Genomic DNA, 15,052 nt, shown 5'->3' on the forward strand with positions numbered 1-15,052 from the left:
TTACCATACGGAGATGTGCTGAGTCTCCAGACTATTTTTCCCTACATTATTTCCAGAATGTGTCACAGTTTCTTAGTAAATAATTCAGCCTAGTTTTGTATTGGAGGGGGAAGCAGCTTTAATCTGAAAATACTGGGGATTTGGGATTTTTCTTATTGGTTTTGTCTGGTTTTATTGCTGGGGAGGAAGGAGGTGGGTTTGGATTGTTGGGGTTTTTTTGGTTGGTTGGTTTTGTGGGTTGTTTTGGTTTTGGTTGGGTTTGTGTTTTTTTTCTAATCTTATTGCTAACAGCCAGATTGTTTAATCAGATCAGTCACAGTGCTCTGTGGACAACCCCTTGTATTACTTCAGGCAGAGTGTTAAATCAAAGAACTTTGTTACTTGAATACAGTAAAATAGTGAACCTTTATAGAGAGTGGGGTTTTATGGTTTTCTGCCCTTGCAGCACTTCTAGTGAAGTTGAATATAATGAAAAAGTCTGAGAAGTTGTTTGTAGAAAATTTAAGTGTAAACACTAGAAGTCTTTTGAGAATTTGGCATCTATAGCATGAGAAATGTTACACACACAGATTAAATCACATTATTCTTTTTTTTTTTTTGGTAATAAAGTAGCCCGTAGTTTACGTACATTCTACAGTTGTTTTGATGTACATAATCATTTTAGGCCTAACATGGCATTTTGTTACATGAGACTCCTCAAATTTTTTTTTTTTCCCCTGCTTTATTTTACCTGGATAAGATAAACAGGATTTATTTATATTCTGGAGTTACTGAGTATTGTTTTTTTGTTACAGAGTACAATACATGTAAATGACAGAGTTGTTCCACAGCCACCTCTTCAGAAGCTGTCTGCAGAAAAGTTGACAAGAGAAGGAGCTTTTCTAATGGATTGTGGCTCAGTAAGTTATCTGTTGCACATATTTCTTTAAAAAAAAAAATAATCAAGGTAATGCATACTGTATTATTAAAAGCAGTCAACTCCTAACAGTAACACTATAGTGATTCATGATTCCAGCTAACCTGCAGTAATCTGTGACCCAGTTGAAGGCTTTCATATTTTGATCAGAGCAGTAGCTTTTAGGTTGCATATTAAGGCTTCAGAGGTTAATTTTATTTTCATGCTAGGCTGATCAGAATATACAGCAAGAGTTCACATTCAACTGGGGGTTTGGGTTTGTTCATTTTTTCAGGGTTGTTTTTTTTTTATTTTTTTATTTTAAATAATGGATTTCCATTTTCGAAATATTCTATTAATGGTTATTAAATTCTGTGTACTACAGTCTAAGAAAGCACTTCTCTACTGATGCAGGAGCCTTCTCAGTTATGCACAAATATAAGTGATTTGTGAGTTGTGTGAGATAAGAGTTGCAAGAGTGAGGGAATTGTCCACCCTCCACAAATAAGTTATTTATAGAAATTACACTAAACCACACTTAATTTTGGATACGGCATTACACTTCATGCATAATGTGATAAAACATTACGCTATTCTAATGTCAGTCTAGAAAGTGCTTTAAATCTTGTACGAGTTCAAAGGCTGAGTGTGAATGTCAAAATTATCTTCTGTCTCCAAATGTCTGAAATAATTACTGTAATGTCTTTGATAATTGTTGCTTTACTATGACTTTTTTAGATTGGTAAGTCAGTGTGCAGTAACTGGCACAGTGGTGTGACTCCGTGAAATCTAAGGGGTTTTATTTTAGGAGGTTACATGGGAAGTCACCACATTAACTGTTCAATAATAGGTGTGTCCTGCATCCTCATTCTTTCAGTATTTGCATTCTACCTGTAATTTTTGACATTTAATGATCTTATTCTGAAGGCTACCAGTGTATTAATAGGTAAATGTGCAAATAATGAGTATAAAGATGTATATATGAATTGCAAATGGAGCTTTCAAGTGACTCATTTGCATGAAAGGTATTACCTTCCAATTATGTCACCACTTGTCTCTTTCTGTAAAATGTATGCAAGGCCTTTACTAAAACTGTTTCTAACATCTTATAGATTTTTTACATTTGGATTGGAAAAAACTGTGATAACAACTTCATAAAAGATGTCCTTGGATACCCAAACTATGCATCAGTACCACAGAAAATGGTAGGTGTTTTAATGAACTGTAGAGTGCTTATACTTGGAATCTATATTTAATCTATTTTCTCTGCATTTTCAGTTTTAATTATGTAACTAATAATTAGGATGTTTATTTTTATTATTATTATTTAGTTGGATACTTTCTAACCTCTTCCCAGCTTCTTAAAGAGGGAGATAGAACTTGTGAAATGCTTTCAAGGAAAGAAAGTAAATTATTGTGTGACATTACTGCTTTTATTATTTTTATGGATATATATGTGGGTTCACAAGAATAGGGTGGAATTTCATAGAATAGATACAGAAACTATCCATGCATGTTAATTATTAAGATTACAGTTATTTTATTGATATCATTGTGTTCTCCAAACCTGGTGTAAGATACCAGGTCTATGGTGTGATGTGATAGGCCTGTAAGTAAAGGGCAAGACTTAGGTTTTGTTCAGCCTCCAAGCCCAGAGTCAATGTTAAAACTCTTTTAGCTGTTAGGACATCAAAGATACTTGGATGTGTGTTTTGGTAGAGGGGTTTTTATGTTATAACCTGTACGTATAGTCTTGTGCATGAAACAGAGGAGCAGTCAAAAAGAAGACCCCTCTTCTGTGGGTAGCACTTCTAAAATGTCAATGAGTGCCAGGTAATGATGGACCCTTTTAAGATACTGCAGAAAAGTACATAATTGAATGGTTATATTCAGATAGTACCGAAAACTTACTAGTCGTTTTGCACATTGGAAGATATTTGTGCTTATAAAGCTTGTATGGTAAGAAGGGTAAAGTAAATGACAAGATACAATTACAAGAACAGATTAAGAATGGTGAACTTTACTATCAGACTGGACTGCTTGTTCAGAGTTTTGTATTTTGCTTCAATTAGCAGTTTAAATCTGTCCCCTCTGATCAGCTGGTGGTAAGTATTAGTTGACAGTTTTCAGGAAGAACTTGGTTAAAGGAAGGACAATAGTTGTTTTTTTCCTCTCATTTTCATTATAAATAGATGCTATATAACAATTGAAAAAAGTTAACAGAAATAAGTTATCTTTACTTTTAAATTTTGTCCTCCATTCATTTACTACCAAGGTAGCAATGGAACTGCTTTTAAATTTGGTATCAATTCTTTTGTCATATTAATTGTCTTAAAAGGTTATATAGTTCCAAGAGTTGGTATATTTAGCTCGGTGAATGGCTCAAGTTTTTTAAATTTTATTATTTTTTTTTCAGCTTATTCCCAATAAAATAGTCCAGTCTAATCTTTGCATTTTTGGAAATTTGCTAACAGTTCAGATTTCACTTCATGTTTTGTTCATCTTTTCTGTACTGCAGAATGGAACAAATAGGATTGACAAAGGAAGATAAGGCAAGAAAACTGTGAAAGCAGCATTTTGAAAAATGATTGTGGGGTGTTTTTTTTTTTTTAATGAGCTTGCTTTCTAAAATATTTCACACTTAAAAGGTAGTTTAAGATGTACAGCTTCCTACAGGTCAGATACTAATGAATTTTTGTACTTTAAGCTGAATAAAAAATAGGTATGTATTATGCATGGTTGGTAATTTCTTAAGAGAAATTAAGAAACAAATAAATAATGATTAGTATGATTACATTTTATCTTAAAGTACCTTGAAAATGCTAATTTTCATAATTTCTTAATCGAAATTATTCCTTTTATCGTGTTACGACTATCAGGATCTAGTTTTTAAACAAGTTTATAAACAAAGATGGTGACTTCCTTCAATTACTTTTAACCAGACACAGCTTCCTGAAGTAGATGCACTTTCTTCAGAAAGGACGCGATCTTTTATATCTTGGCTTAGAGACAGTAGACCTTTAAATCCAGTTCTTCAAGTAATAAAGTAAGTATTTCTGTTAGATACTGAGTAGTTATTGGCAACTTGTAATTACAATTGACACTGATGAAAAGTGGGAATACCTGGTCTGAAAAAAGCTGAGTAACATCCTCTTTCCACTTGATACGGTGCTGTTATCTGAAACCTCATAGCAACAAAGGTCATGTTAGAATCTAATACAAATTAAACTAATGGTTTTAATGGTTTTATTGGTATTAATTAGTTGCATAGTTATATTGGTAAGAATATGTTAAAGCAGTGGATTCCTTACGATCAGTGGGATTAACCAAGTTAATTTCTGATATAGCTTTAATAATTTCAATACACATATTAAAAAAAAGGCTAGTAATCTCTGGATGGTTTTAATGATTGTCTGTGTTTGTTACTGAGCTCCATAGGACAGCAATTGATTTACAACTGGTGAGGCAAGTTCTGTAGCCTTTTGAAGCCATGAAAGCACCCACTTAAAAAAGTTTAAATTTTATAAAATGTTTATATTTGTGTTTACATTGAATTTGTTGTCTTTAGAGTACTCAGTTTACTGAGCCAGATGTGAGATCACATTTTAGAGAGCATGATGACTTTCTTACTCAAATAATGTTTAAGCATAGGATTGAAGCTTTTCTACTGTTGGCATTGTAGCTACTGCTGAAATTGCAAGTAGTGCTGAGAGACCACAGTAAATAGCAGAGCTTTACTGCATGCTGTAGTACAGAGTACAAGGGACTGTCCCCAGCAAATACTTGCTGCGTCCCAGCAAACTTTTATTGGGGCAGTAATTTTGAATACTAGATCTTTGACACATTTACCTTCTCTCTTCTGTTGCCAAATGAGAAAAACTGGAAAGGGAATTAAGATTATATTCTTTACTGTAAGGGTGGTGAGGCACTGGAATGGGTTGCCTGAGGAAGTTGTGAATGCTCCATCCCCTGGCGGTGTTCAAGGCCAGGTTGGACAGAGCCTTGGGTGACATGGTTTAGTGTGAGGTGTCCCTGCCCATGGCAGGGGGGGTTGGAACTAGATGATCTTGAGGTCCTTTCCAACTCTAACTATTCTATGATTCTATGATTACATGTAATCAGATATGTAAATTCTGCATTTTTTTAGATCTTTATCAGGATTTAATATAACCTTGTCGTGGTCTAAACCCAGTCAGACAGCTCGTTCACTCACTCTCTCCCTTCTTTCCCTCCCCCTACTCCCGAAGGGATGGAGAGGAGAATCAAAAAGAATGCAACTCCCACAGGTTGAGATAAGAACAGTTTAGTAACTAAGGTATAACACTAATCACTACTGCTACCACCAGTAATAATAATGATAAAGGAAATAAGGGAAGAAAATACAACACCTCAGAACCAGCCCACCGGTAACTTGCCCCCCCAGCCCAACCAAGCACCGACCGATACCTCCTCTAACCCCGCAGTCCCAGCCCTTCCAGGTAACCCTCAGTTACATCCTGGGCATGACGTGCTGTGGTATGGAATACCTCTTTGGTCAGTTTGGGTCAGGTGTCCTGTCTCTGCTTCCTCCCGGCTTTCCCTCCTCCCTGGCAGAGCATGAAACTCAGAAAGTCCTTGGCCAGACTAAAACATTTGGGTGGTAACTAAAGCCATTGGTGTTATCAGCACCATTCCCAGGCCGAAAGTCAAAAACACAGCACTGCACCAGCTACTAAGAAGGAGAAAAAATGACTGCTACTGCTGAACCCAGCACAAACCCTAAAACAAAAATAATTTTGTTTCCTTTTTAATGTTTCTACAAGGTATTTTACATGCTGTTTCAATTGCTTTTCTACCATTTTATACTTCTTTAAAAGATGCTGCTGTTTGATAGTGTATGTCAAATTTCAGTGTTTTTTCCCAACTTTAGATTATTTGCAGCTGTAGTATCTTTGGACTGAATCTAGACTCCAAGGAACAATAACATTTCATTAGAACCTAGCCCTCTGCTTGAATTTACCTTGGATTTTTTGCTCAATGGTTGGACTAAAATACCTTTCTCTCTTTTTTCAGAGATGAGAACCCTGCCAAAACAGATTTTTTTCAGCATTTAATTGAGGATCGGACAGAAGCAGCTTTTTCATATTATGAATTCTTACTTAATATTCAACAGCAGATCTGTAAGTGAACAAAGTCAACAAGGAATAAAAAGGAGAAAAATCCTGACTTCAGAGAGAAGCATGGGCCCAGAGAAGCATATCAGAAGTTACAAAAAGTGGATGCTTGTTCTTCAAACAATATACAGTGACCAGCACTGTTTCGGAAGCTTTACAGCTAAAGAAGTATACATTTCCAAAAGAATTTTGCAGTTTTACTTCAGTCTAAAAGTGGTAGGAGTGATGAAGCTGTTTCACTAGTAAACTTTAAATTGGTTTGTACACGTTTCCAGTTGTTCAGCGGTATGGTGCTCTGTTTATTGCAAGCTGGTGAATTTATGTAGCTATGTGGGATATTTCTTAATGAAATGTACAATTAGGTAAGGCTTTTTTTTTACATTTATTATAGAAGCCCTTCCAGATCCAGATTCTTAACAGAGATGTCAAAGGGCAGTGATGTATGTTGGTTGTTTATATGAATTTCTTTTTAAAAGGAATGATTAATACTTACTAAAGACTTCAGCAAATTCCCTCTGAAAGTTGTAGAGTTTCAGTAAAGTACATCAATTGTAGAAATAAAATATATAATGTACATACGTGTTACATTTGTAAAGAAAATGTAAAAACTGTAAGTAAAAAAAAAAAGACTTAGCTCAGTGTGCAGAGGTGTTGAGTGCTCAACGATGAATTGTTCTGTCCCAGGCTAGACAATGAAGTTGACTATTTAAAAATGCTAAAAAAAGGATCCGTGTAGAAGGAACACAGCTGCTTCTTCTGTTAGTTTTAGGTGAATTTATTTATGATTGGCTTACTAATTAAAAATATTTTGCTTTATCATGTGTCGTGGTTTTTATATTTATGCAAGTATAATCTTTTTGCAACTGAACTCTTACTGAGCTGAATATTAAAGAGAACATGTTTACTGCTTTATTTCACAGACCTCTGAAAGGGAGGAGAAAGCACTGCATAGTCTGAAATGAGCTATTGATACGAAGTTCCTAAAACACATCTTGAGAGCTATTTGTTCAGTAAAATTATTACACGGCACAGAGAATCTAGTTATTTTTTACCAGTCATAGAGCATGTCTCCATTCTGACTGATCTTTGGTTTAAACTTTTAAAAGACAATCTCATAGAAATATCTTGAGTTGGAAACATCTCAGGATTTGGGGTATTGATTTTAGTGTTTTGAACAACAGCATGTTTGTATGCATGGTAAAAGTAGCTAAAACACAGGTTTATTTAAGGTGGTTTGGATCACACCACTGTACCAGAGGATACACAGCAAAAGATTAATCCCTACCGAGGGATGCACTGCGAAGCTCAGCATGCTTTTTGCCTACTAAGGTTTGGGAGGAGAGGTGAGAGGCATGCTTCCGTATCTGTTTCAAGTGCTGAACTGCAGACAACATCTCTAGCCATTTTAGGGACTGAACTTTTTCCAAAATGCCTTCAACACTGTTTCATTAGAAATGAAAGATTTGCTGGGTAGGATGTTTCCCAGCCCCAGCTTAAGCAAATCTTCAGGGGATCAGTTCAAATTCTCAGCATTTTAAATGGGCATCCCATTCCATGTCTTAGTTTTAAAAACATCTTCTACCTCTTTTTTACCAGATAAGAGGTTTAGGAGTTCCTTTTGGAGAAATTACAGTCCAGAAAGTTCTTAAAATGTTAGGACACAATATGCAGCTCCCAAAGAATTATTACTAAGCTTGATTCTGTATTTTGTTCCTAAGCTGCTTAGAAATATGCCTATTTATTTATCTCACTGTTCAGCTTCATAGCAGTGGAGAAAATATGACCAAGTGATTTTGTTTGGCTTTGGTTTTTCTGTGCATTTTGTCAGATACTGAAAAAACTGTTTTGTCATTACTGTTGTTTTTAAAAAGCCAAAACCACTTGTGAGTAAACCTCAGAGTCAAGAGCTCTCCAGTAATTTTAAATGTGGAGTCTTAATGTTTTTCCAGGCAAATACATTTTTAAGAATTTTATGCAAAACTTTCAAGGTATGGGACAGAAGTGTGTTTGTGAGGGGAGTTACAACCTTAATCACCGATTTCTCTATATGGAAGTATTAATTCATGTAAGAGTCCTGAAAGATCTTTTTTCTATTTCAGTTTTAGAGGGTATTGTGTCTCAGTGCTATAAGCTTAGCAGCCAGATTCAGAACTAGTGTTTTGGGAGGTCTGAGGCTCTAGCTGGTGATGGATATATGGAGTACCCCAAATATGTGTCAGTTACTCTGTCAAAAATTTCTTTAGCATTCAGGGGTTTTTGTTGTTCTTGGTTTTTTGGTTTTTTTTTTTTTTTAAGAGTTCTTCAGATTTTAATACATGTTAAATCTTTCCTGTAACTCTTACATTTTCTTAAAGCTACACATGTGGGTTGTATCTGGGGTTTTTTAGATGTTAATAGACCACCACCCTGGAGGCAACAAAGAATACAGATCTCCAGTTACACCCTTAATCATGTTACTATTAAAAGTGGCAGTTCTAGAAGGTCAAGAGTGTTGGAGGGAGGTACTGTTTGGCTAGCAAGTAGCATAGTATTTCTTCGTGTTTATCAACATGAGTATACAGTCTCTGCTTGCAAGACACTGAGTCTTTGGGGGATTCTTAAGTGAAAGTGTTCAGTGGCACAGGAATCCTCAAGCATGAGAAGGAGTTGATAATAATTAATCATCCTGATAACCTGCCAGCCACAGGAAATGTTATTCTCATAAATTGAGAAGAAGTTTAAAAAATGAACAAAATATTTTCATGTTAGAACATCACTGACAATTGACAGAGAAATCCTGTTTAGGAAAATACTGTCTTTTGCTAATAACTTCTTTTCCTAATAACTTCTGTAGATATGATACTTCTAAAAAGTCCTACAGGCTATAAACCTCAGCTTCTGTGAATACAAAATGTTACGAAAAATTACCTGGTGACCTCATGCTGAAGCAAAGAAAAAAATAAAATGTGTAGCATTCACCTGTAGCTGAGGAATTCTTTATGCTTTCCTTTGTCTCTTTGGTGGCTGAATGTGCTGCCTTCATTACCTCCATCATAAGTGGAGCTTAAGCGAAGCCAGGAGTAGAAACAGAACTGGAACTACCAGTACATGTGCTGGATGTCTTCATCCAGCTTGCTGAGCATGTGCATAGCTTCTAAAACATTGCTGCTTTTACAGTCTATCTGGACGTTCAAGGTTAGCAGTTTATTGTAATACGGCTGTATTTCTAAAAGCCTTCAAAGTTTATTCAATATAAAAGTCTATTAGAGTGTCCAAGGTTCCCTTTTTCCCCCATCCAAACAATTATTTCTACCTTAACAAAAATATTTACAAGAGTGTAATTTACTCTTGGACAGCAAGCACAAAATCTCTCAGCCCAACAGCCATGTTTTGAAACTTACATTCCTAGAAAGAGTGGGAATTGCTTCCACAGCCATGGCTCTGGCATCCCTAGCAGTGCAGATGGATTGGCTCTGCAGGAAGAATGCAGCTGCTGAGAAAACCAGCACACGAGGAGTCTGTCAGCTGCTTCCCTGCTGTCCAATGTCCATCTGCAGCTAAATCATCGAGCAGTATTGTCCATCCACTGCTCCAGCATCCCATCTCCTTTCACAGTGGCTGGTATAGGATGATGTGGGGTGAAATGTGAGAAATTCCTGGTGTGCTGATTGTCCTACTCTCAGTTGCATCTCTACTTTACATGCTTAGAGATCAGCTGGAGATAAGAAACCCTGTTGGCATTTCTGCTCGTCAGAATACCTGAGTATTGTTGAGCTTAGATTGCAGAACTTTTCATTAGAAGAAATTATTCAATCTAATCACCTGTGAAGAAAAGTGTAATTTTTTCCTTCTTTCTGGAAATTGCTGAATGTTTTGTAGATTCCTTTCCTGGGGGAAATAGTAGACTTCTAGGAATGTCCTTCAGCTTTAACTTGAGAATTTTACATGAATAAAATGTAAAATAAAATGTAACATGTCTTAGAAGCCAGCCTTCTCTCCTACGAGCTGCCATGCTCCTGGCAGTCTTTGTTTCTTAGCTTAAAAGCAATAGCTGGACAGACAACATGGTATCACCTCAAAGGGAGGGAGAACTGTTACCCAAAGAAAGAACGTTACTACAGAACCATTGCACAGATGTGCTCTGCAGAATAGGTGGAGTATAATTTCCTGGGAAGGGAGTGGGGTGGGAGTGGGTGCTTAGGTCGCTGCACATTTGCATAGCAGAGGATGTCAGAATACGGCTGTGACTCAGTTTGTGCTCAGCTCTGATGTTCATTTGTACCTGAATGTGAAATGACTTAACAAAAGAATCTCTGTATCTAGATGTGTGTGGCTTCCTCTGGTATAATTAATGGTTGTTCCTGTTTGAGGAGTCATTCTTTTTTGCTATCTGGAGGTTTTGGACTATGAAGTATGTATTTAAGTTCAACTCTTTCATGTTGGTTTCGTGGTCTTTTCCATGTATTTGAGTGAAGCGTGTTGAGCTCTACATAGCTAACTGTGTATTACTAACTCTCTGTTACTAGCATGGAGTACTTACGCAGAGGTTCCACCCCACCACAAGGACTCTGCCGTGCTGCGCTCAGAACAGTCATTGCTTCCTTTCCCACCCTGATGACATTAAATTTACACATTATCACATTTTAAGCTGTGAGTTATTCAGAGGTGTAGGTTATTAGGAGTGCCAGAGTGAGGAAAACCACTTTCTAAGCTCTTTTTAGTACTGCAGGTGCCAAGCTAAAGACTTGAGCTCTATCTCTGTGGCAGGCTGGTGCAAAAGGGGCCAGAGCCTGAAACCAACTGAAGCCCTGCCTCATGTGGGTGGTGTATCCAGGCAAGGGGGAACAGCTGATCTTCTCCATCATGCTACTGCTCTCTGATGACAGATTGTCCTGTGCTGAGCAGGAGCTGGGCCTGGAATGGCTCCAGAATCAGGAAACACTATACAGCAGGTCTATGCCCATATTTTTCCAGTGTGCTGGTTGTGTGTTTCTCCCTGGAGCTGTGGTTCCAGAGGCAGCCTAGACTGATCTCCTTGTGCAGTGGTTCTGAAAGGGGGATCTCTGCCCTGTCTCTGTTCCCACTGCCTCCCTGTGTCAGCACCATGTCATGCAACTGCTTGTCCTGAGACGCAAGTGTTCACAACTGGGCAGCCCAGTAAACTCTTGGCAAAGATTCAAAGTATTCACATCACCTTACACAAACTGTTATTGTTTCACTTGCCTGTTCCTGCAAGGGCCTGAGCGGTCAGCACCTTGAGGGATGGGGCATATAAACTTCATTTTATCCACCAGAAAAAAATGTTGGTGTTAGGGACCAAGAAACTAGCAGGACTTTTCTCTTTGGGACCCTATGCTCCCCCAAGGTTGTAAGGAAGGCTCTTCACTGATGAGCTACGCTGTTGTTGGTGCCTGTGGCACAAATGCCTAACAGGCTACTAAAACTGTCCTGGGAATATCAAATGAAAACTTGGTATGCTGCTTCCATACCTAGAACAAGGCTAACTTTGAACTTGACTTTCAATATTAACTAACGTACTCAAACAGTCTTTGCCATGGATGCTATGTTAAGTGAATTTCTAGTGACTTGGTCTGTGTTATCATGCTGGGGTCAACTTAAATCTCAAGCTGCAGCCTTTCCCTCTTGGGCCAGTTCTTTCTTCATCTGAAACTTTTTGGGACACAGGCTCTGAACCATATTCTGCGTGCTGATTTCCTGCCCAGTGTAAGCCAGATCTGTGTGTGCAATCCCAGCCTGAGAAATAGCTTACTGCTTAGCTGTTTTTTGAGACTTCTGAGGCTATCAGGTGGACCTCTGTGTCATACCTGTATGACGTTCTTAAATGCGATGATTATTTTTGTAAGAATTTATTCTTATAATGAATCAAAGATAAATTTATGGCAAGAGAATGTTTACTGTGTCCAGATGGAGCAAAAGAACTCTATATGCTCCCCTCTTCATGAAAACATAGCAGTTTGGGTTTTATCCTTGTGACTTCTGGGAAAATTTGCCTTACCTGGAATTTTGCAAGCAAGGCATGAGATCTTAGCTGCTGAAGAGATTTTGCTTCTCAACACCAGATTCAAGATAATCTATCAAAAGAACCATGAGATTTTTTTTAAGCTATATCACATAATTTTATTCTATTCCGTTATAACTTGTCTTTTGAACTGTAGTATGCAATTGTTAAAAGAAAAACCTCTAGCTATTGATTTTCAAGCAAGGTACATTGAAACATTTTGTTCCAGGAGGATGCTAGAAGTGGGAGGATGAAATTCTGCTTACTGAAGGAGGATGGTTTAAAACTGTTTTAGGGGGAGAACCTCAAGCTATCTGCTGTGGGTTTGTTATTGTACAGATGGAGACTTTCAGTTTTGTCATTGGGGTTTTTTTGCTCTCTCTCATACCCTGTAATTCTGCAGAAGTACCTGTGAGCAAACAAGGGAGCATTAGAACTGTGGTGAGGGAAACGAGACAGAGGATAAGGAAAAGGCCTCTGGCTTCCCTGTAATCATGACTGAAGTTACATCTCAGCATATGTGTTCCCTTGAGCAATGGGAACATCATCCTGTAATTGGGGTCCTGATTCATTTTGTCATCGGACTTTTATAGCTGGTTAATGAAGATGATTACCGTGCAATAAGTCTGCATACCTTGACAATCCGGTTGCATCTGGAGTTAGGGTGCTGTTCTAGAGCTTGATATTTTGCCTTGAGAAAAAAAAAAGGTTTTAATTCAGAAGATTGTCTGTGTCCTTTTGTCTTACCTTAAAGTTTGTCTTGTTTTGGTTTTCTACCTTGACAAAGATTTGAAATTAATGCCCTGAGATTTAGGAGATTGGAAACACAGTGGCCAGGGTCCCTCTTATTTCCCATTAGTTTCACACTTCCCTATCTGGTTTTATTCTAGTGAATAGTTTCCTCCTTTAAAGATGACCCTGAGAATATGACTTGAAACGTAAGTCTCTAGTCTGTAATAATCTGCTTGTTTTCATAACCATTTTCTTACTGGAACTGAAGCCAGTCACGTCTGTGTAATATGATGACAAGAACCCTGATGCTGTGCATGCATAAATCACGTCCCTTGAAGTGTCATTTCCTACTGGCAGAGCATGTCATTACCAGAAGGGAAGAGATTAATTTGTGTCTCACAGGTGAAGAAAGCTCACTCAAAGTTAGTTTCAAGTTAATGTAATCTAACTCCTTGTTAGCAACTCCATTGTAAGCACAGGGAGGGGAGAAAGGGGCAAAAGTTTGGGAAGTAGCAGGTCGTCCTAACAACTGTTCTCCTCGAACAGCCATCAAGTACAGACCTTGTTTTAGTGGTTGTACTAAAGAATCTTTTCTATTCACTCCATTTTATAGCTATTTTAATGGCATCTGTGACCAAAGTGATACTTCACAGGAATTTTACACATTTATTTGTATTCACTGGATATGAACACATAATTACAATGACAGTTTTATGTAGACTTTTCTTTGTCAAACATTAATTATGTTTGATGTTAGATTAGAAGGTACATTTTGAGGTATAACTTGAAAGAAACTAAGTTGCAGTGAGTACTTATAGTGGGAATAGTAAGACATAAAACACGTTGCTTAGCCAACAAAGCAGGAATTGCCTCGTGAGAAAATCAGAAACGTGTGACAGGTAAATCTTTTTAAGCGTGGCAGTGACACAAGGCCCAACTAGTAAAACATTCTCTCATTTCTCCTGGCCTGTAGGTAGAAACATGAGTCTTCATTCCCAGCAGAATCTAAATCCACAAGTTGCTGTGACAGTGCTTCTTTGCTCCTTACTGACCTTCTGAAACAAAGTACAGAAAATAAGTGTAGCCTGGAACAATGACCAAAACCAACTCGTCTCTTTTCTAGTCCTGACACTGATTTTTTCCTCCCTAAAAAGGAGAATTTTGATTAAACCATCACTATGCGGCAGAAGACTTAGGAGAAAAAAGAAAAAAAAAAAAGCCATTTACTATGACCAAAATGCCTATGCTTGATGAAACCATAAATATTGCGCTGAAACCATAAATACTCTATCTTGAATTAATATACTGATCTCGGAATCCTTTATTTCATCTTTGGCAACTTCATGGATCTTAATATTATTTACTTAATAAGGTACATAAGTCATAGTATCACAGAGTCATAGACTGCTTAGAGTTGGAAGGTGATAGCGGAATAGACTCCACAACTTCGTTAAAGTTGTAAAGTAGGTATGCTTTATTCAGCTGAAGATGCACGGGGGATTGGTCCTCCAAAAGGCATGCGTACCTCAGTGCCGTTTTCCTTTTACATTTATCCTGTAAAGTCATACATATGTATTAGGTCGCACAATACTTCTGTACATATTCATATTCTATCCCTGCTTCGTACTATAATGAGCTAAAAGGCTCTCCACGCATGCGCAGTGCCTCCTGGTGGTCTTGGGCAGGGGTCTTCAGATGAAGTAAGTAGTCTTCCTCTTGTGGGTAGGGGTCTTCAAGATGAAGTAAACGAGTCTTCCTCAGGCTTGAACCTTTTACCTCTGGTCCTCACGCATGCTCTTTAGGAGCTGCATGGGTCTGGTCTATGTCCAACTGGTTTAATGAGCTGTTCTCTTCGATAGGAAGTTCTATCTTGGTACTGCCTGATAAGGCATCTGCTGAGCTTGTCAAACAAGCGGAGAACACGGAACCGCGGATCGGGACTCCGCACTCGCTCCGCAGCTACGCTACGTCTCAGTCACACAAACACAAACCCCTCGCACTCGGGATCCCCCACACTTACACCGGTTCTCGCTTACTCACCACCAGATGCCGCTTGCACCCTTCAGTGAAACCTGGAGCTCGATTCAGCCGCTCTATCGGCGGGCTCCCTCAGCCCGGAGCTCCTTTTGGATTCGTCCCATACAAACTGCTGCTCTATCAGCAGACGAATCCCTAGACTCACCCGACCCACCACCAGGGTCGCTAGCGGCCGCTCTATCGGTCGGTGAGTCCCCTGCTTGCAAGCCCTACCTACCGAGGGGAACAACGCTGTGC

At 38.2% G+C, this 15,052-nt stretch overlaps 1 protein-coding gene across 2 annotated transcripts in view; it reads left to right on the top strand.

Annotated features, from left to right (window-relative positions):
• SEC24B (SEC24 homolog B, COPII coat complex component) overlaps positions 1 to 6,864 on the top strand; it is a 46,800-nt gene extending 39,936 nt beyond the window's left edge. For both annotated transcript variants that reach the window (XM_061355193.1, XM_061355194.1), the window contains 4 exons: positions 795 to 899; positions 2,008 to 2,100; positions 3,838 to 3,941; positions 5,948 to 6,864. In XM_061355193.1, coding sequence (XP_061211177.1) covers positions 795 to 899; positions 2,008 to 2,100; positions 3,838 to 3,941; positions 5,948 to 6,062 — 417 coding nt within the window. In that variant the 3' untranslated portion in view covers positions 6,063 to 6,864. The remainder of the gene's footprint in view (positions 1 to 794; positions 900 to 2,007; positions 2,101 to 3,837; positions 3,942 to 5,947) is intronic.
• Positions 6,865 to 15,052: the final 8,188 nt, after the last annotated feature.

This window comes from Neopsephotus bourkii, unplaced genomic scaffold (assembly GCF_033783945.1).
Source record: "Neopsephotus bourkii isolate Nb327-2 ecotype Australia unplaced genomic scaffold, CSIRO-AGI_Nbou_v1 NB_787, whole genome shotgun sequence".
Taxonomy (NCBI): domain Eukaryota; kingdom Metazoa; phylum Chordata; class Aves; order Psittaciformes; family Psittacidae; genus Neopsephotus; species Neopsephotus bourkii.